The sequence below is a fragment of the Macaca thibetana genome, chromosome 15 (assembly GCF_024542745.1).
Source record: "Macaca thibetana thibetana isolate TM-01 chromosome 15, ASM2454274v1, whole genome shotgun sequence".
In the NCBI taxonomy this organism is placed as follows: Eukaryota; Metazoa; Chordata; class Mammalia; order Primates; family Cercopithecidae; genus Macaca; species Macaca thibetana.
The window spans coordinates 10802192-10822243 of record NC_065592.1 but is presented as its reverse complement, the minus strand read 5'-3'; the positions used below and the strand labels follow the sequence as shown (position 1 = coordinate 10822243).

Genomic DNA, 20052 nt, shown 5'->3' with positions numbered 1-20052 from the left:
CTGCTCCTCACTCAGCCTTCAGATCCCAGCCCAGCGCCCCCGGTACAATGGGGAGCCAGGGTGCCCAGGTCAGCCGCAAGGGCCAGCGTGCCAGGCGGAGGACCGGCAGGGTGCCGGGGACCCCATCTCCCGGTACCCCCTGCCCCAGCTCTCTCCCTCCTGCAGAGAAGGCAGAAACGGACCGGCATCCACCGCAGCCCGGAGTCCCAGGAGTGGCCGCCGAACCCTCACCCCGCGGAGCGCCTGGGCGCCCAGAGGTGAGGCTGGGGCGACCCCGCCCCCTCCCCTGACCGGCCCGGCTGGGCCCGACCCTGCTGGGCGGGCGCCGCAGGACTGCAGCTCCCCAGCTGTCTCTAGGGCCCCGGGCGGAGCGGCCGGGGTCCCAACCCGGCGCGCATGGCGGGGGCCGAGCCGCCCCCTCACCTGCACCTGCACGAAGGAGCCGCGGTAGAAGCAGCAGGCGGCTGCCGACAGGGCGCTCCACAGGCTGCACCGCTCGGTCATGGTGGGGCCGGGCTGCCGAGGCCGGGACGGTGTGGGGGGGCGGTGGCCGGCGGGGCAGGGGCGCAGGGACCAACCGGCTGGGCACCGGCTGCGCGTGCCTCTCAGCGGCGCGATTACCTCATCGCCTTGTCGGGGGAGGAGCGGGGAGGCGGGGCGGGGAGACCCCACCCTCCAGCCGGTCAGGGGAGGGGAGGGGGCCATTGTTCCTCCCTCTGCCCGCCCCCCGCTCCCAGCCCCTCGCCCCCCGCCCTCCAGTCCCGCGCGCTCGAGCTGCCTGGAGCTGCGGGCGCGGAGCAGAGGACCTGCCAAGGAGGGTATTACCCCGGGCAGCGGGATCGGGTGGGGACCCATGGACCAGCGAAGGGAGGTTCCTGCCTCCTCCACTCGCCGCACCTCTAACAGACCGGGAGCGGGCAGAGACTTTGAATTAAATCATATCTAAAACTGGAAAAATCCCTGTATGTGGTCGACCAAATTCTTTGTGGCCTCAGGAAATCTCCCAGAGTCCAGGATTTCTCACCCCTGGTTTGGAATCAGGGACTCTGCTGGGAATCGCGGATGTTCACTGATAAGACTCTGGGGGTGCAGAGAGCCAGTAAAGCCCAGTGGTTAGAGGGGCAGCCTGGGTTCAACTGTCCCCTAACTACTGGTGCGCCCACTCCCACCAGCCCCTTCCCTGGGATCTACGACTTACTTGTGGAAAATGCACCTGTCAAACGCAGCTAAAGCCTGCGCTGACCTCATAGAACTCTTGTAAGCTTTTGCTGAGCTGGTGCATGTAAGTTGCCAGGCATGAAATAAACGCTCAATAAGTGCACGCTATTATTTTCAAGCTTCCTGTCTTAGAAACTGGACTTTTTGGCCCGGCATGGTGGCTCACGCCTGTAATCCCAGCACCCTGGGAGGCCAGGGCAAGTGGATCACTTGAGGCCAGGAGTTCGAGACCAGTCTGGCCAGCATGGTGAAATTCTTTATTAAAAACACAAAAAAATTAGCCGGGTGTGGTGGCACATGCCTGTAATCCCAGCTACTCAGGAGGCTGAGGCATGAGAATCGCTTGAACCCAGGAGGCAGAGGTTGCAGTGAGGTGAGATTGTACCACTGCACTCCAGCCTGGGTGATGGAACAAGACTCTGTCTCAAAAAGAAAAAGAAACTGGACTTTTTGTCCCAGAACCACATACTCTTCAATGCAAAGGGAGCCATTGCTGATTCCCCATCAGTCAGGCCTCAGGTCTAAATCCTTCTGACAGACTGTGTGACCGCAGGTGGGTGAGTCCACCTCTCTGAGCCTCAGTTGTTTGTTTGTTTTCTGTAAATACATCTGAAGCTCTGGACAAGCAGCCTGGAATTTTATGGTCTTGGAATTTAAGAATCCTTTCCTTAGAATCAAAGGATACACAAAACAGTTCTGGAAGCTGACTCCTCAAAGATGAGTATCTCAAGGTAGGAGGGGGCTTTTGGTTTTGTTTTTTTGAGACAGAGTTTTGTTCTTGTTGCCCAGGCTGGAGTGGAATGGAGTGATCTCGGCTCACTGCAATTTCGGCTGCCCAGGCTCAAGCAATTCTCATGCCTCAGCTTCCCGAGTAGCTGGGATTACAGGTGTGCGCCACTATGCTTGGTTAATTTTTTTTTCTTTTCGTAGAGATGGGGTTTCACCATGTTGGCCAGGCTGGTCTTGAACTCTTGACCTCAAGTGATCCGCCCGCCTCGGCCTCCCAAAGTGCTGGTATTACAGGCATGAGCCACCACGCCCAGCCTAAGAGGGGGCTTTTGGAACCCAACTATTGATTCCTTTTAACCCTCATTTGACTTTTTTTTTTTTTTTTTTTTTTTGAGACGGAGTCTCACGCTGTTGCCCAGGCTGGAGTGCAGTGGCGCGATCTCGGCTCACTGCAAGCTCTGCCTCCCGGGTTCCCGCCATTCTCCTGCCTCAGCCTCCTGAGTAGCTGGGACTACAGGCGCCCGCCACCGCGCCCGGCTAATTTTTTGTATTTTTAGTAGAGACGGGGTTTCACTGTGGTCTCGATCTCCTGACCTTGTGATCCGCCCGCCTCGGCCTCCCAAAGTGCTGGGATTACAGGCTTGAGCCACCGAGCCCGGCCTTTTTTTTTTTTTTTTTTTTTTAAAGAGGCAGGGTATCCCTCTGTAGGCCAGGCTGGAGCACAGTGGCGTAATCACAGCATTGACCTCCTGGGCTCAAGCAATTCTCTTGCCTCAGCCTCCCAAGTAGCTGGAACTACAGGCGCGCACCACCACACTCAGCTAATTTTCTTTTTTTTCAAGACACAGTCTCATTCTCTCACCCAGGTTGGAGTGCAGTGGCTCAATCTCTGCTCACTGCAGCCTCTGCCTCCTGGGTTCAAGTGATTCTCATGCCTCAGCCACCCAAGTAGTTCCTAGTAGCTGGGATTACAGGCATGCACCACCATACCCAGATTACTATTATTATTATTATTTTTTTTTTTTTTGAGATGGAGTCTCGCTCTGTCTCTCAGGCTGGAGTGCAGTGGCACGATCTCCACTCACTGCCAGCTCCGTCGCCTCCCGGGTTCACGCCATTCTCCTGCCTCAGCCTCCCAAGAACCTGGGACTACAGGTGCCCACCACCACACAGGGCTAATTTTTTTGGTATTTTTAGTAGAGATGGGGTTTCACCGTGTTCACCAGGATGGTCTCGATCTCCTGACCTTGTGATCTGCCTGCCTCGGCCTCCCAAAGTGCTGGGATTACAGGCGTGAGCCACCGCGCCCGGCCACTATAATTATTATTATTATTATTATTATTTTGAGATGAAATCTCACTCCATTGCCCAGACTGGAGTGCAGTGGCAAGATCTCAGCTCACTGCAACCTCCAATTCCCAGATTCAAGCAATTCTGCTGCCTCATTCTCCTGAGTAGCTGGGATTACAATAGTGCACCTGGATATCTTTTTTATATCTTTTTTTAGTAGAGATGGGGTTTCACCGTGTTAGCCAGGATGGTCTCGATCTCCTGACCTCATGATCCACCCACCTCGGCCTCCCAAAGTGCTGGGATTACAGGCGTGAGCCACGGTGCCCGGTCAATTTTTTGTATTTTTAGTAGCGGGGTTTCACTATCTTGGCTAGGCTGGTCTCAAACTCGTGGCCTCAAGTGATTCGCCGGCCTTGGCCTCCCAATTCCAAGGCCCAAGTCCCCCAAAGTGCTGGTATTACAGGTGTAAGCCACCTCACCTGGCCTTCCCAGCTAATTTTTATATATTTTTTGTAGAGACAGGATCTTGCTAAGTTGCCCAGGCTGGTCTCGAACTCCTGGCCTTAAATGACCCTCCCACCTCGGCCTCCCAACTGCTGGGATTACAGGCATGAGCCACTGTGCCCAGAACCTCATCTGAGTCTTGAAACTAAAATTAACATTCCTTTGACTTTGTCCTTTGGGAGACTGTTTAATCAGTTCTACTGAGTAGATATTACTTATTTTACAATGTTTAAAACAAAACAAACAAAAAAAAACCCTACATTTTTAACCCCTAAAAATAAACTATAGGAAAAAATATAAAGCTAACATTCTTCACAGAGATCTCACCACCTTACAGGCAGCTGGGGTCTGCGGGATGCTGAAATATGCCCCCTGCATTCCACCCACTGCCTTTGGTGTTAGTTTTCCCCAGGTCCTCCCTCCCACAGTGGCATAAGGGTTCTGGAACTTCTGCTAGACTTGCTCCTACCCTAGACTCTGTTTCTGGGCTCACGCAGTTTACTTTCTGACTTTGTCCACACTCCTGCCTCTGCCGGGACAACTCTCCTACCCATCTCTGCTTAACTTTGTCTCCTTTCTAGCATTTCTTTTTTTTTTTTTTTTTTTTTTTTTTTTTTTTTGAGACGGAGTCTCGCTCTGTCACCCAGGCTGGAGTGCAGTGGCCAGATCTCAGCTCACTGCAAGCTCCGCCTCCCGGGTTCCCGCCATTCTCCTGCCTCAGCCTCCCGAGTAGCTGGGACCACAGGCGCCGCCACCTCGCCCGGCTAATTTTTTGTGTTTTTAGTAGAGACGGGGTTTCGCCGTGTTAGCCAGGATGGTCTCGATCTCCTGACCTAGTGATCCGCCCGTCTCGGCCTCCCAAAGTGCTGGGATTACAGGCTTGAGCCACCGCGCCCGGCCTCTAGCATTTCACTCATGGAGAGATCTCAGTGAATGTTCCCAGTCAACTGCAATGGCCTGGCTCCAATGCCTCCTCCTCCAGAAAGCTTTCCTTGATCTCCAGCTCCCCAGCTCCCCAGCTGAAAGTCATCCCCCACGTCTGGAGCTCCCACAGCTTCTGGTGATGGTGAGGGGGCAGCAAGCTGAGGACTTCCCACGCTGCTCCATTACTAGTCACTTACATAGAGTTGTGCAGGTAGCATCTCAGGGTGATGAAATGTCCCTGTGGTGAGGAGCTAGGCCAGCCCACGCTGTTCCAGGCCTAGGTCCCCCACTCATGGCCATGGGCTCCCTGAAGCCATAGCAACCCTGGGTTGGAGGCACCCTTGTTACCATTTCACATAGTCAAACACAGGCTCAGGGAGGCGATGCCACACCCAAAGCCAGTGGCAAGTAAGTGGCAGATCTCAGACTAAAATTTGTTTTTTAGTTTTGTGGGGTTTTTTATATCAGCCTACATCATGCTTTTTTTTTTTCTTTTTTGAGATTGAGTCTTGCTCAGTCGCCCAGGCTAGAGTACAGTGGTACTATCTCGAGTCACTGCAACCTCTGCCTCCTGGGTTCAAGGAAATTTCCTGCCTCAGCCTCCCCAGTAGCTGGGATTACAGGCATGTGCCACCACGTCTGGCTGATTTTTGTATTTCTAGTAGAGACGGGATTTCGCCATGTTGGCCAGCCTGGTCCCAAACTGCTGACCTCAGGTGATCTGCCCGCCTCGGCCTCCCAAAGTGCTGGGATTACAGGCATGAGCCACTGCGCCTAGCCTGAGCCACTGCGCCTGGCACATCTTGCTTTGACGGGACTAAAATTTGGATCTGCTAGGCGTGGTCACTCATGTTTGTATTCCCAGCACTTTGGGAGACTGAGGCAGGAAGATCACTTGAGGCCAGGCATTTGAGACCAGCCTGGGCAACATAGTGAGACCCCATCTGTAAAAAAAATTTTTTTTTTTTGCTGGGCGTGGTGGCTCACGCCTGTAATCCCAGCACTTTAGGAGGCCAAGGCAGGCAGATCATGAGGTCAGTAGATCAAGACCATCCTGGCTAACACGGTGAAACTCCGTCTCTACTAAAAATACAAAAAATTAGCTGGGTGTGGTGGCAGGTGCCTGTAGTCCCAGCTACTCGGGAGGCTGAGGCAGGAGAATGGTGTGAACCTGGGAGGTAGAGCTTGCAGTGAGCCGAGATGGCGCCACCGTGCTCCAGCCTGGGCGACAGAGTGAGACTCCATCTCTTTAAATTAGCAGTGGCACACACATGTAGTCCCAGGGACTTAGGAGGCTAAGGTGGGAGGATTGCTTGAGCCCAGGAGCACAAGGCTGCAATGAGAGACAGAGAGATCCCATCTCTTAAAAAATAATAATAAAAATAAAAGTTGGATCTGATGGATTGCAAAAATCAAGCGCAAAGCACTGTATGATTCTTCCGTGGGTCCCACCTGGACCAGGAGCCCTTTGAATTCAGGGCCTGGTGCTCCTTGCCCTCTGCCTATTCTCAGTACTCGGCACAGGGCCTTGCTCAGGGTAGGGGCTCCTGGGGGTAGAAGGCCAAGGGCTTTGGCTATAGTCCTGGCATCAAACTCGGGGTGTAATCCCAGTTCTTCCTCATAATATCAGGTTGGTGTAAAAGTAACTGTGGTTTTCACCATTAAAAGTATGCGGGGTAGGGGGCTAGGGGATGGAGAGCATTAAGAAAAATACCTAATGTAGATCATGGCTTGATGGGTGCAGCCAACCACCATGGCACGTGTATACCTATGTAACAAACCTGCATGTTCTGCACATGAACATGTTACCCCAGAACTTACAGTATAAAAAAAAAGGCTAGGCGCGGTGGCTCAAGCCTGTAATCCCAGCACTTTGGGAGGCCGAGACGGGCGGATCACGAGGTCAGGAGATCGAGACCATCCTGGCTAACACGGTGAAACCCCGTCTCTACTAAAAATACAAGAAAATTAGCCGGGCGAGGTGGCGGGCGCCTGTAGTCCCAGCTACTCGGGAGGCTGAGGCAGGAGAATGGCGTGAACCCGGGAGGCGGAGCTTGCAGTGAGCCGAGATCGCGCCACTGCACTCCAGCCTGGGGCACAGAGCAAGACTCCGTCTCAAAAAAAAAAAAAAAAAAAAAAAAAGAAAAAAAAAAAAAAAAGTAATGTGACCCAGGGCAAGTCACTGCACTTCTCTGGACCTCAAGTTTCCCATCCGTAAATGGGCACAAGAAGGCTCTCCCTACCCAGTGATGAGGGAGAGAATCAAAGATCTCTCATGTAAAGAATGCCTCTCCTCCAGTGTCTAGCAGCCAGCACAGGGTCTGCACACAGTAGGCACTCAATATGTTATTTATGATTATGATTATGACTATCATTGTTATTTCAAAACTGCATTTGCTTTTTTTTTTTCCCAGGCTGGGGTGCAGTGGCGCAATCTCAGCTCACTACAACCTCTGCCTCCTGGGTTCAAGCAATTCTCCTGCCTCAGTTTCCTGAGTAGCTGAGATTACAGGCACGCACCACCATATCTGGCTAATTTTTTGTATTTTTAGTAGACAAAGGGTTTCATCATGCTGGCCAGACTGGTCCTGAGCTCCTGACCTCAGGTGATCCACCCACCTTGGCCTCCCAAAGTGCTGGGATTACAAGCATGAGCCACCGTGCTCTGCCAAAACTGCATTTCCGTGTTCCCAGTGCCCAGGATAAATTAAGCTTTGGATAAATCTGAGCTGTGCCCATTATCTGTGATAAAGAACTGAGTCATCCTCTCCTGCTCCCTGCTCCCACAGATAGCACACAGTAGGTGCACAAAGATTGGGTGGGATTGGAAGGCTGCATCCTTTATACAGAGACACTGTTGGGGACCCATCCAGCTGGCAAGTGGGTGGGGTCAGATGATATCAAATACTGGGATGCCCTGAGTTTGGGGCCAGGAGAGAAGAATGGCTGGTGTAGGAAGAAGGTGCGGAGAATGAAACTGGATCCAAATGCTGCCTCGACTCCGAGAACCTCCCCTCCCGGGGAATACACAGTGAGGTCTGGCTCCTAACAAGGCTTGAGGAAGGGCTCTGCCCACCCGTAATGGAACAGGCTCTGAGACCTTCAGTGTCCTCTGACCAACCCCTGGCCCAGCCCCTCCTACCTTCACATAGTCGCCGCCAGCCTCCGGCTCTCCAGCAGCCCTGGAAGGAGAGGAGACAAGTGAGCATCCCCAGCCCTGCTTGGCTCCCCAGATGCCAGTCTCTTGCCTGCCTGCCTGGGGCCAGCATCTGGCCCTTGGGACCCCAGCAGGCTCACCCTGAAGGCAGGAGGGGGCACTTATCAGCTGGCCTGGCTCCTCCACTTTCCAGCTGTGCACCCCTAAGCAAGTCCCTTCACCTCTCTGAGCCTGCATTTCGTATCTGTAAATCAGGAATAATGACAGTCTCTGCCTAATGACTTTGACTGGAGGACTCAGGGCTTAATGAACGTTACCTGCTTATTATGGAGCCTGCTTCCCGAACCACTGTCTTCACTGGACTACGGACACTATGCTTCCCTGGTTTTCTTCTTCTTCTCTCTGCCTTACCCACCCCCTCCTCCCACCCCACCCCCCATCATCCCTGACTCTAAACCCTGGAGGGCCCCAGGCTGGGGATCAGCCCCTGTCCTCCTACCCTGCGCTCACTTCCTAGGGTAAAGTGACCTAGTCACGGCCACTGCCAAGCACACTGCGGAGCCACTGCCGGTGCTAGAGGGCTGCGGAATTGATTCCGCCCCCAGAGTGGAGAGCCTGGAGTGACCAGAGGCCAGAGGTGGCTATTTTTCCTTCCTGCTTCCTGAGGGCCACCATGAACCACTCCCCCCAACTGCACTGCCTTAAATGCTACCCCTACCCTCAGGCAGCCTGGACCTGCCCCTCCATCCCCAGACTTGGAAACCCAACTACCTCCTGGACGCCTCCCCTTGGATATCTGAAGGCTATCTCCAACTTGTTGTATCCAAAGCAGAACTGTGGCTCCACCCCGCCCCCTCCCCATCTTCCCCAGCTCAGCTGATGTCAGTTTCCTCTTTCCTGCCACTTCGGCCAAAAACCATATGGTCCTTTGTGCCCCTTCTCTTCCATTCAGCTCCACACCCAGTCCAGCAGGAAATCCTGCCGCTCCACCGTCAGAATCTTCTCCGCATGTCCACCCCGTCCCCACAGAAGGGCCACCCTCGTGTCTCCGGTGGAGCAGAGGAGCCTTCCCTCGGGCTCCATGTCCACTCTCACCCACAGTCAGCTTCTGCCCTGAGACCAGAAGGCGCCCAAGCTTACAACCTAAGCAGATCATGGCACACACACCATCCTCAGCCTTTCACCGGCTCCCATCTCTAGAAGAACACAATCTAAACTCCTCTCTGCGGCCGTGCAATTTATCATCCAAACCAGAACTTTTCTTCCTTTGCAAGAATAAAGAGGGTACCATGATTATGCCAGAAAAACAGGCAAAAATTGGCTCATCTGTTCCCTAACCCACAAGGTCCTGTGTGGCCTGCTGGTACCCAACAGCCACCCCGCCACCTCTCCAGCCTGTCTCCCTTGCACCTCCTGTCCCTTATTCTGCCTCTGCCCCACCCTCCTTGGCAACTTGTTCCGGCCACAGGGCCTTCGCTCTTGCTGTTCCCTCTGCGTGGAATGCTCTTCCCCAAGGGCTTCATGAAGCTTGTCCCTCCTCCCTCTTTATTCAGGGCTTTGCTTAATGTCACCTCTTTGGAGAAGCCTTCCCTGACCTCCCCACCTCGAATAGTCCCTCGTTTCTTCACTCTGTGTTCCCAATCCTACTTTATTTTCAATTTTTGCAATTTCTGCCTGAAATGGCCACTTTATATTTAATTGCTGACTTAATTATCTGATGCCCTTATGAAAGTGTTGACTTTGTCTAATTCACCATTGAGACCCAGTCCCCAACATAGTGCCTGCAGGAGCTCAAGAAATATTGCTTAAAGAAAAATTAGCCGGGTGTGGCAGCGAACGCCTGTAATCCCGGTTACTTGGGACGCTGAGGCAAGAGAATCACTTGAACCCAAGAAGAAGAGGTTGAAAGAAAGCAATATTGCTTAAAGGGATGCATGAATAGTAAACAGTCAATGTTAATTGTTAATCGCTGTCATCATTAATTTTGTTAGGTTGGGCCCAGGTTTTCTGGCTAAAAAAGGCCTCAGCCTTCCCATCTGCAAAATGGGGAGGGGAGGTCAAATATTGGACCACCTCCTCAAATACAGGAGCTTCATATTTAAAAAAAAAAGGAAGCCGAGATAAAAAATAAAATTGTGGGTTCCCCCAATCCTAAGGCCAAAAGCTCCTCCTCCTTGAGACGTTGTCTGATAGCCCTCCCTGTTCTAACATTCTAGGATTCTTCATCGCTAATCTTCTCTCCTAGAAAGCCCTAGCTGGTATCCAACCACAGTTCCTCAAGCTACAGCCCAGCAACAGTAGGCTTTTGGGCTCTCTGTCCAGCAGCAGTGGAGTGAGCTACAGTAGGGACCCCTCCCCCATCCACCTCCGCCCACTCTTCCCGGGTGAGGCGTCCCATCCCAACATTTCCTGCTATTCAGGCCCGGAAATCCTCCCACTGCTGGGAACAAATCGGCCAGGACACTGGATCAACCCAGCGCTTCCTCCTGCTTCCTGTACTTCCCCTCGGGCTCTGGAACAGGGGTAGAGCCTTGGAGACAGGGTGCCTGCACAAGAGATCAGGCCTGACTAGGGTGGCCAGAGCCTATAGGGGTGCTTAGGGCAGAGGCCCAGGTCAGGGAAGCTGAGGCTCTGGGGCCACTCTTCCACCCCATAGCCTCACCATAGGGTGGCGCTACAACACTCTGACATGTCCAAGACACAATGACCATGCCCAGTTACGATCTGCTACCATCACTTGCCTGGACTATCACCACCACCTCCCCCTGGCCTCCCTGCCTCCATCTGTGTCCCTGCGACCTATTCTCCCCGCACAGCAGCCACAGGAGTACTGTTCAAATGCAAGTCAGATCACAGCTTTCCTCTGCTCCAACCCACTTGCGTGGCCCCCAGCTTCACTTACAGTAAGAGCCAAGGTCTTGGAAACAGCCTTGCACACTGACCTCATGGCCCATGACATTCCTCCTCACCCGCGCTGCTCCATCTCCCCCGCCCCACCTCAGGGTCTTTGCACTTCCTATTCCCGCTGCCTGGAATATTTTCCTCCAGACATCCCCTGGGTTCCCTCCCTCATGCTCTTGGCTGTTGTTGTTGTTGTTGAGACGGAGTCTCACTCCATCGCCCAGGCTAGAGTGCAGTGGCGCGATCTTGGCTGACTGCAACCTCCGCCTCCCGTGTCCAAGCAATTCTCCTGCCTCAGCCTCCCAAGTAGGTGGGATTACAGGTGACCACCACCACGCCGGGCTAATTTTTTGTATTTTTAGCAGAGACGGGGTTTCGCCATGTTGGCCAGGTTGGTCTTGAACTCCTGATCTCAGGTGACCTGCCTGCCTCAGCCTCCCAAAAAGTGCTGAGATTACAGGCATGAGCCACCATGCCTGGCCCTTCAGTTCTTCTTTTTTTTTTTTTTTGAGACAGAGTCTCGCTCTATCGTTTAGGCTGGGATGCAGTGGTGAGATCATGGCCACCATAGCCTCGACCTCCTGGCTGGAGCGATCCTCCCATCTCAGCCTCCCAAAGTGTTGGGATTACAGGTGTGAGCGACCACACTCAGCCCCTCCTTCAGTTCTTCACTAAAATGTCCCCTTCTCAGCAAGGCCTTCTGGCCACCCTTTCTGAAAGTGTGATCTTCCCCAACTCCCACATTCCCTTCCCTGCTTAATTTTGCCCTGACCCCTCATCTGACTTAGCACACATTTCCTCTCATGTAATGACTAGCTCCTCTCACTACAATGTCAGCCCCACGAGGACAAGGGTTTATGTTTCTGTCTAGACAATGTTAGGAACCATCAGGAACTTAGTAAATATATTTTTTTGAATGAATGAATGAGTAAATGAGTGTCACAGCAGCCCCCTGCAGCCCTGAGGACAAAGTCTAGTCCTCCTGGCTGGGCCATCTGTGACCCAGCCTCTGCTGGTCAAATCCCTTCTCTCTCTTCTCCCTTCCTTGCACTCTGGCCTTCTCAAACTTCCTCCAAAGAGCTCGACCCCCTGCAGCCTCAGGGCCTTTGTACGTGCTGTTCCCTCTGCCTGGAATGTCCTCTCTCCCTTTTGGCTAGGGTTGGTCATTCCTACGCAGCCTTCAGAGTTCAGTTTGCTTAGGGATTTCTAGAAAACTCTCCCTCCCACTGTAATGATCAAATCCAGGAATCAAAGCATCCATTTGTAAAACTCAGCTCCACTAATTAATTCCTTTATTCCTCATTTTACAAACCTAAAAGAGACTTCTCCTGCCGTATTAGTGGTGAAATCAATTAATAAATAATAGTGACAATTGAGCTAAATCAGTCCCATTAATCATCAGCATTAATTATTTAAATAACCAACCTCTTTCACTGCCTGTATTAACTGATTTGTTCTGATAACTGATACCACTTACTGCATATATTAGCTTAATTAATTGGATTAATGAGCAGTAATTAAAGCCCATTATCCTTCTTTTCCCCCAATGCATGTTTAAATCTAAGCTTTACCTTCAGGGCCTTCATCCTGGGCCAGGAGGAAGGGTGACGTTCCCCGAGAGGCCCTGTAGGAGAAGGGGTGGGGAGAGGCTGCCGTCCTGCCCCACCCTGGCCCTCTTTAATGATGGTGGCCTGGTCCTCTGCAGAGGCCTGTCTGCTCTCTGTCCCTGTCTGTTCCCTTGGGCCTTGAGGCCTGGACATATGTCCTCAAGTGGAGACCTCCCCAAGCTCTGCCACCTGCCTCTCAGCTTTTCCCCTGCCCCCGATCCCTGGCTCCCTGCCTTCCCTCTCTGAAGCCCAACTTCCTCATCTGTAAAGTGGGCACAGTATAACTACCTCCCCAGAAGGGCATGAGAAGGAGGGGTGCAAGTTCCCTGGCCCATGTGGGGTTCCTCTTGCTGTCCCAGCCTCTATCCACGAAGATCGGCCACCCTCCCACCCTGCCCCTCCTGGGGGGCTGGGCTGAAGTTGCTTTCCTCCCTTTTTTTTTTTTTTTTTTGAGATGGAGTCTTGCTTTGTTGCCCAGGAGTGCAGTGTCATGATCTCGGCTCACTGCAACTTCCGCCTCCCGGGTTCAAGTGATTCTCTTGCCTCAGCCTCCTAAGTAGCTGAGACTACAAGTGCGTGCCACCACGCCCGGCCAGTTTTTGTATTTTTAGTAGAGATGGGGTTTCACCACGTTGGCCGGGCTCATCTTGAACTCCTGACCTCAGGTGATCCACCTGCCTTGGCCTCCCAAAGTGCTGGGGTTACGGGCGTGAGCCCTGTGCCCAGCCTCTTTCCTTCCTTCACGCCCATCTTCACTCCTTCCTTCATGCCCATCTTCACTCACCCACTGCAGAGAAGCAACAGGCACCTGCCCGCTCTGAGCTTCTCAGTCCTTAAAGGCCCTGGGCAAAGAGAGCTGGGTGGAAAGCCCCATCTCGCCCAGGATACCAGCCATGGGGCCTGTGGGATTCCCTGCCAGGATGATTCTTGGCTTTAGTCCTGCCCCACTCCCCAAGATGGGCCACTATTGTGTCCAGCACATCCTGCTCCCTCTCCACCGTCTGGAGCCCTCAGTCTTCCTGAGCAGGCTGGGGTGTCCAGCAGGAGCTCAGGACGGGCGACAGCCCTGTGAGGAGAAGGCCATTCTTCCCAGGGCAGAGCTGAGGATGCTGGGCCCTGAGAGCTGCCACCCGAGTCTCAAAACCTGCCAAAGAAGAGAGTGAAAACAAAAGGCATCTACCGAGCGCTGGCGGCTGATGGAATGCCTGTGATCTCGAAGCCCCATTTTACAGCGGAGAAAACTGAAGTTTGTAACTTGACCCAGGGCATGCAGCTGCTCAGACTAGAACCAGTTGGCCTGATGTCTAATTCTCTGCTCTGTTCCTTACATGGGTGGACCCCCCCTCCCAGATATTGGGAGCCATTTCTGGGTGGAGAGGAGGAGAAGCTAGAGAGGGAAGGCAAAGAAACAGACAAACAAAAAAATAACATTTCAACCAGAGCCCAGAACCAATGTCAGGAAGAGGAAATGGGGTGGAGCCTGAGCGGGCCCTCAGCTGAGAGGTAGGAAGTGGCGTGGCTCTGGGCAAGTCCCTCTCATCAGGCCTCAGTTTCCCCTTCTACAGCATGAGTAGCTCCTGTTTACTGGTACTTACTTGGGCCAAGCCCAGAATAAATGCTTTACCTGACATATCCCATCCTCACAGTGACTCTATGAAGCAGCTGCTGTCATTGTCCCCAATTTACTGATGGGGAAACTAAGGCTCAGAGAGGAAAAGGGACTTGCTCAAAGTCACACAGTCAGTGGGCCTCTGAGCTACTGCTGTACCTGACCCCTATCCTCCCCAGCCCTCACCCCACACAGGTCCAGCAGCCTGCAACAGGGTCCCCTGAGGGTTTGGGGGGATGTGATCCAGCTAGGGATCGGGGGAACAGCCCATCCTTCCCAAACCAGCCCAGTTCCCACAGCCCAAGGCGTCCGGGGGTCTCAAGGACTGTGAGAAAGTCTCCACAGGAAATGAGAGCCAGGAGCAGCTGGGCCCCTTCGGAAGACAAGGACCAGCCTCCCAGAGCCTGAAGAGGCTGCACAGACGGGGCCCACCACGACCCCCTCCCCTGGTGGGTAATCGCTACCAGATGCCCGGCAGCTGACGTCACCCTGCAGGGCCGAGAGGGTCGTGGGACTCTGGGGAGAGTTGGGAATTCTTGGACCAGAATCAACATTCCAAAAGGAAATGGGGTGGGGGGTGGGGGAGTATCCTGGCCTGTTTTCAGTGCCTGGCACCAGGTCTGTGGCAGGGGCAACACAGGGTACCCCTGGTTCTCAAGTCTCCGTTTCCTTCCAAACAGCCCCTTGGGAGTGAGGGTCGGAGCTTGGATCTTCAGGTGGGAGGCAAAGGACACTCAGATGAGGCACTAAAAAGCGACACAGAACAGCAATCAGATTATCCTAAAAGTTCAAGGCTGCCACAAGCTATGATCGAGCCACTGCACTCCAGCCTAGGCAACAGAATGAGACCCTGTCTCAAAAAAATATCAAACACAGAAAAGATCCTCCTAAAAAAAGGTCTTTTAAAAACATAAGTCATAGTGGGGTCTGTCGCTGTTCAAGGCCAGCAATGGCTCCCGTTTTGCTCAGAGCCAAAGCCAGGTCCTCGCTGGGCCCTTCCAGGCCCTATGTTATCTGTGCTCATTTCCATCCCAGCCTCCCAGACCACCCCTCCCTGTCCTCCCCACCTTGCTCTGCCCCAGCCACACTGGTTTCTGCTGTTCCCCAAATATGCCGCCTCAGGGCCTTTATACTTGCTGTTCCCTGGGCCTGGTGTGCTCCTTCCCAGACAGCAAGAGGGTCTGTCCCTTCGTCTCCTTTGTTCAAATGTCACTTCCTCACTGAGCCTTTCTTTCTGGTTAACCTTCTTAAATTGGCACCGCCAGCCACTCCCTCCTTTCGCCAACCAATTCTAGAGCGGATTTTAAATTTTCTCGATAAGTCTTTTCTCTTCTAGTCAACCACAGAACTCATTTATCTTGTCTATCATCTGTCTCCCCTGCCCTGGAATGGGGACTCCCTGAGGGCAGGGTTTTGTCTGCCATGCTCACCGCTATCTCCCAGAACCTAGAACAGTGTCTGAGGCATAGCTGTACCTCAGTCAATATGAAAATGAATATCGGCCGGGCACGGTGGCTCACGCCTGTAATCCCAGCACTTTGGGAGGCCGAGGCGGGCGGATCACAAGGTCAGGAGATCGAGACCACGGTGAAACCCCGTCTCTACTAAAAATACAAAAAATTAGCCGGGCGCAGTGGCGGGCGCCTGTAGTCCCAGCTACTCAGGAGGCTGAGGCAGGAGAATGGCATAAACCCAGGAGGCGGAGCTTGCAGTGAGCCGAGATCGCGCCACTGCACTCCAGCCTGGGTGACAGAGCGAGACTCCGTCTCAAAAAAAAAAAAAAAAAAAAAAAAGAAAATGAATATCATTCAAACTCAACTGACTGCATCACCTCAAGCAAGTTATTAGCCTCACAAAAATCTCAATGTCTTCATCTGCAAAATGGGTTCCTTTCCAGGGGGTCATGGGAAGTCATTTGAAATAATGGTAGAAAAAGCTGGCTGGGGCCGGGCGCGGTGGCTCACGCCTGTAATCCCAGCATTCTGGGAGGCAGAGGCGGGCAGATCACCTGAGGTCAGGAGTTCGAGATCAGCCTGACCAACATGGAGAAACTCCGTCTCTACTAAAAATACAAAAAAAAAAAAAAAAAAATTAGCCAGGCGTGGTGGCACATGCCTGTAATCCCAGCTACTCAGGAGGCTGAGGCAGGAGAAATGCTTGAACCCAGGAGGTGGAGGTTGCAGAGAGCCGAGATCACGCCATTGCACTCCAGCCTGGACAACAAGAGTGAAACTCCATCTCAAAAAAATAAATAAATAAATAAATAAAAGAAAAGAAAAAGCTTTGAGATCTTTACTTGCAGGAGGGGAAATGTGACCTAGTGGTGAAGAGCTTGGGCTTAGGAGCTAGTCAGGCCTGGGATCAAAGAGTCAGGCCTGACACCCAATTTCTCTGTGACCCCAGGAGAGTCCCTTCCCCTCTCTGAGCCTCAGTCTCCTCACTGGCAAAATGGAGCAAGTAGAGGCTCCCACCTCACAGGCCCCATGAGCTAGACAACAGGTGCTCGCTTGCTGTCAGCTGGTGATCATGCCTGGCAGGACCCTCGCCTTACAATTCCAGTGTGGGTGGGCATGGGGTAGGGAGTGCTGGCGCTTCCTGTCCCTCTCCAGGCTTCTGCTTCCTCCTCTGTAAGATGGATTGAAGAGCGAGGGTGCCTCTCTGGGACCTGCAGAAGACTGAGGGTCCTTGGGAGGTAGGCTAGGCTGGTGCTTTCTTTTTTTTCTAAAGGTCCCTCCTCCCTCCTTCCTCTTCATCCCCATGATCTCACCAGGGAACAGGACACCAGGAAACCCCTGCAGCCTCACCTTTTCCCCTTCCTTCCTCCTGCTCCAGGTGCACCCTGCCTCCCCAGGGGTGGGGGAGGGACAGTCTCCCCAGCTTAGGCCTGGGACAGCCTCCTCTAGACATTCAGGAACAGGGCCCCCGAACTTGCTCACTAGCAATTCCCTAATGTCCTCCTCCCCAAACTGGATGGATCCTCCGAGACCATCTCAGGCCCATCTGAACCACTGGGGAGACTGAGGACCAGAGTGGGGCAGGGCTAATCTGAGATCTCACGGACCAGACTGCTCCCCCAACTCCAGGGCACAGGGCTGAGGTTCAGGGACTTCTGGAAGGAATGTTCAACCGTGAGCCACCAGTGCAGATGGAGCACTGGGTCCCGGGGCACCAGAAGGGGGCTCAATCTGGTCTGCTAACCCCATCCTCCTCGGGACACTCCAGATGCTGGAGGGCAAGAGTCTCTCCATTTCCTTGGTCAGCTCCTGGCTAAGCATGATGCCAGAAGCACTGCTAGGCCCACCAGGGCTCTGTCCACAGAGCAAGAAGGCTTGGGCTGGGTCCTGGACTTGCCATTCTCAGCGGCCCTAGCCCTGCTGGAGAGGGATGTGTTGCCCAGGTGTTAAAAGCATGGGCCAGGAAGCTGGGATTAAACCCTGATTCTGACGCTCACCGGCTGTGTCAAACGCGGCAGGCAAGTCTGTCTTTCCTCATCTATAAAATGGGGGTGATAATAGTACCTCTCTCCTGGAGCTGTTGTGTAGAGTAGATAAGCAGATGCCTGACCTGCGGTGATAAAATTACACCCAAAGAAAGCTGGCTTAGAAAAGTCCCTGATGCTAACCCCACCCCCAAATTTGTCAGTTGCCCCAGGGGTGCAGATTTCCTCCTTCGACCTCTCCTGCTCCCCGCTGGCCCTCCTCAGGCCCAGCTCGGTCACTCACCCTCGGGACCCCAGCGCGGGGCACCTTCGGCCCACAGCAGTCATGCTTCCCCCGCTGTCGCCGCCTGCAGCCCGGGGACCTCCTAAGCTCAGCGGCTCCCGCCTTTCTCAGGCCACGGGGCTGCGGAGTTCAGTGCCGGATTCCGGGGGCGGAGACTGACCTGTAGACCACGCCCCCCAGACACGCCCCTGCGCTCCTTGCCTGGCCCGGCTCCACCGCCTACTCCACAGGCAGGGAAGGACGCTCCCCGCCTCGGACACGGCCCTCCGCCTCGGACACGGCCCTCCGCCTCGGACACGGCCCTCCGCCTCCGGTCTCGCTCCGCCTCCGGTCTCGCTCCGCCCCCTCCCCATCAGTCCGTGTTGGGAAGGCCGCGCCCCCTAGCACACCCCTCCGCCTCGCCAGCCAGGCACCGAAGCTCGCTTCCCCAACAGCTCTCCGCGCAGCCTGGGTTAGGCCACGCCCCTATACACGCCCTCAACTCCGCCTCTCCTCGCCCCACCCCGGCCCGCCCCGCTCCCGCGAAACTCGGCTTCCCTGAGTGGGAGGAGCCAGGCCTCTGGTGCAGTCTCATACCTTGGGGTGCCTTAGAACGCCCCAGGACCCATCATCCAGCCCTCTCCCCTACATACAATCCTTGGTCCTCTACTCCCGAATGAGGGCGAGTGTAGGAGGGGATGGCAGAAGGCAGCCAGAGATGGTGGAAAAACATGAGTTCTATTAATCGTAAATATAGCGTTCCCATTTACTGAGTGCAGCATGCCAGCCACTGTGTTGAGATTTTACAGGTATGTTATTCTTGAATCCTCACCACAACCCGACCAGGTAGGCGCTATTGTTATGTTCATTTATCAGATGAGAAACTGAGGCTCCAAGAGAGGAGCAGATTTGTCCACTCATGCAGCCAGTAAGAGGCAGAATCTGGACTGGATTCATTCTACCCCTTTACATGGTCCTCTTCGCTGATCAGGGGTCTAGGCAATTACAGCTCAGAGACAGAGGCTGTGCTTGGTGTCTCAGCAAAAAGCTGCTCAAGAAAGTTACCAGAAAAAGAAAGAAAGAAAGAAAGAAAGAAAGAGAGAGAGAGAGAGAGAGAGAGAGAGAGAGAGAGACAGACAGACAGACAGACAGACAGACAGACAGACAGACAGACAGACAGACAGAAAGAAAGAAAGAAAGAAAGAAAGAAAGAAAGAAAGAAAGAAAGGTCCCAGAACTGGCCCTACAATTACTTTTGCTCAGCTGGCTTTTGATTTATTTTTTTTTTTTTTGAGTTGGAGTCTCGCTCTGTCACCCAGGCTGGAGTGCAATGGCGCGATCTTGGCTCACTGCAACCTCTGCCTCCCAGGTTCAAGCAATTCTACTGCCTCAGCTTCCCCAGTAGCTGGGATTACAGGTGTGCGCCACCACGCCCGGCTAATTTTTGTATTTTTAGTAGAGATATAGGGTTACACCATGTTGGTCGGGCTGGTCTCTTTGGCCAGGCTGGTCTCAAACTCCTGACCTCGTGATCCGCCTATCTCGGCCACCCAAAGTGTTGGGATTACAGGCGTGAGCCACTGCGCCTGGCCAGCTGACTTTTTTTCTTTATTTCGACAGGCACATGTGACTGGTGTGGTTGATACAAAGGTTCTAAGGATTGAAAAGTTGGGGACACCTTTGGCTGGGATTGAGGGGTCTCCCGGGATGTGAAAGACATGGCCCTAGGGTTGAGAAGGTGGTGAGTCCAATGTGGTACATAAGTGTGCAGCCTCTGGAGGCAAGCAGATTCTGCTCAAATCCCAGCTCTGTGTAACCTTGGTTGAGTCTCAGTTTCCCAATCTGTAAATGGGGCTAATAATTGAATCTTTTTTTTTTTTTTTTCCGAGAGTGAGTCTTGCTCTGTCGCTGAGTCTGGAGCACAGTGGCATGATCTCGGCTCACTGCAACCTCCACCTCCCGAGTTCAAGCAATTCTCATGCCTCCACCTCCTGAGTAACTGGGATTACAGGCACATGCCACCACGCCCTGCTAGTTTTTGTATTTTTTTTTTTTTTTTTTTTTGAGACGGAGTCTCGCTGTGTCTCCCAGGCTGGAGTGCAGTGGCCGGATCTCAGCTCACTGCAAGCTCCGCCTCCCGGGTTCACGCCATTCTCCCGCCTCAGCCTCCCAAGTAGCTGGGACTACAGGCGCCCGCCACCACGCCTGGCTAGTTTTTTTTTTTTTTTGTATTTTTAGTAGAGACGGGGTTTCACCATGTTAACCAGGATAGTCTCGATCTCCTGACCTCGTGATCCACCCGCCTCGGCCTCCCAAAGTGCTGGGATTACAGGCTTGAGCCACCGCGCCCGGCCTAGTTTTTGTATTTTTAGTAGAGATGGGGTTTCACCATGTTGGCCAGGCTGGTCT

General features: G+C 53.5%; 1 protein-coding gene across 7 annotated transcripts in view; it reads right to left on the bottom strand.

The window, feature by feature from the left end:
- Positions 1–20052, bottom strand: part of SH2D3C (SH2 domain containing 3C) — a 44437-nt gene that overhangs the window by 18168 nt on the left and 6217 nt on the right. For 2 of the 7 annotated variants that reach the window (XM_050759865.1, XM_050759864.1), the window contains exon 3: positions 7811–7850. In XM_050759865.1, the coding sequence (XP_050615822.1) occupies positions 7811–7850 (40 nt within the window). Of the gene's footprint in view, positions 1–423; positions 659–7810; positions 7851–8324; positions 8573–8596; positions 8664–17664; positions 17919–20052 lie in introns of those variants that run through there. The other 5 variants (XM_050759868.1, XM_050759869.1, XM_050759870.1 and 2 more) reach the window with 5 other exon arrangements.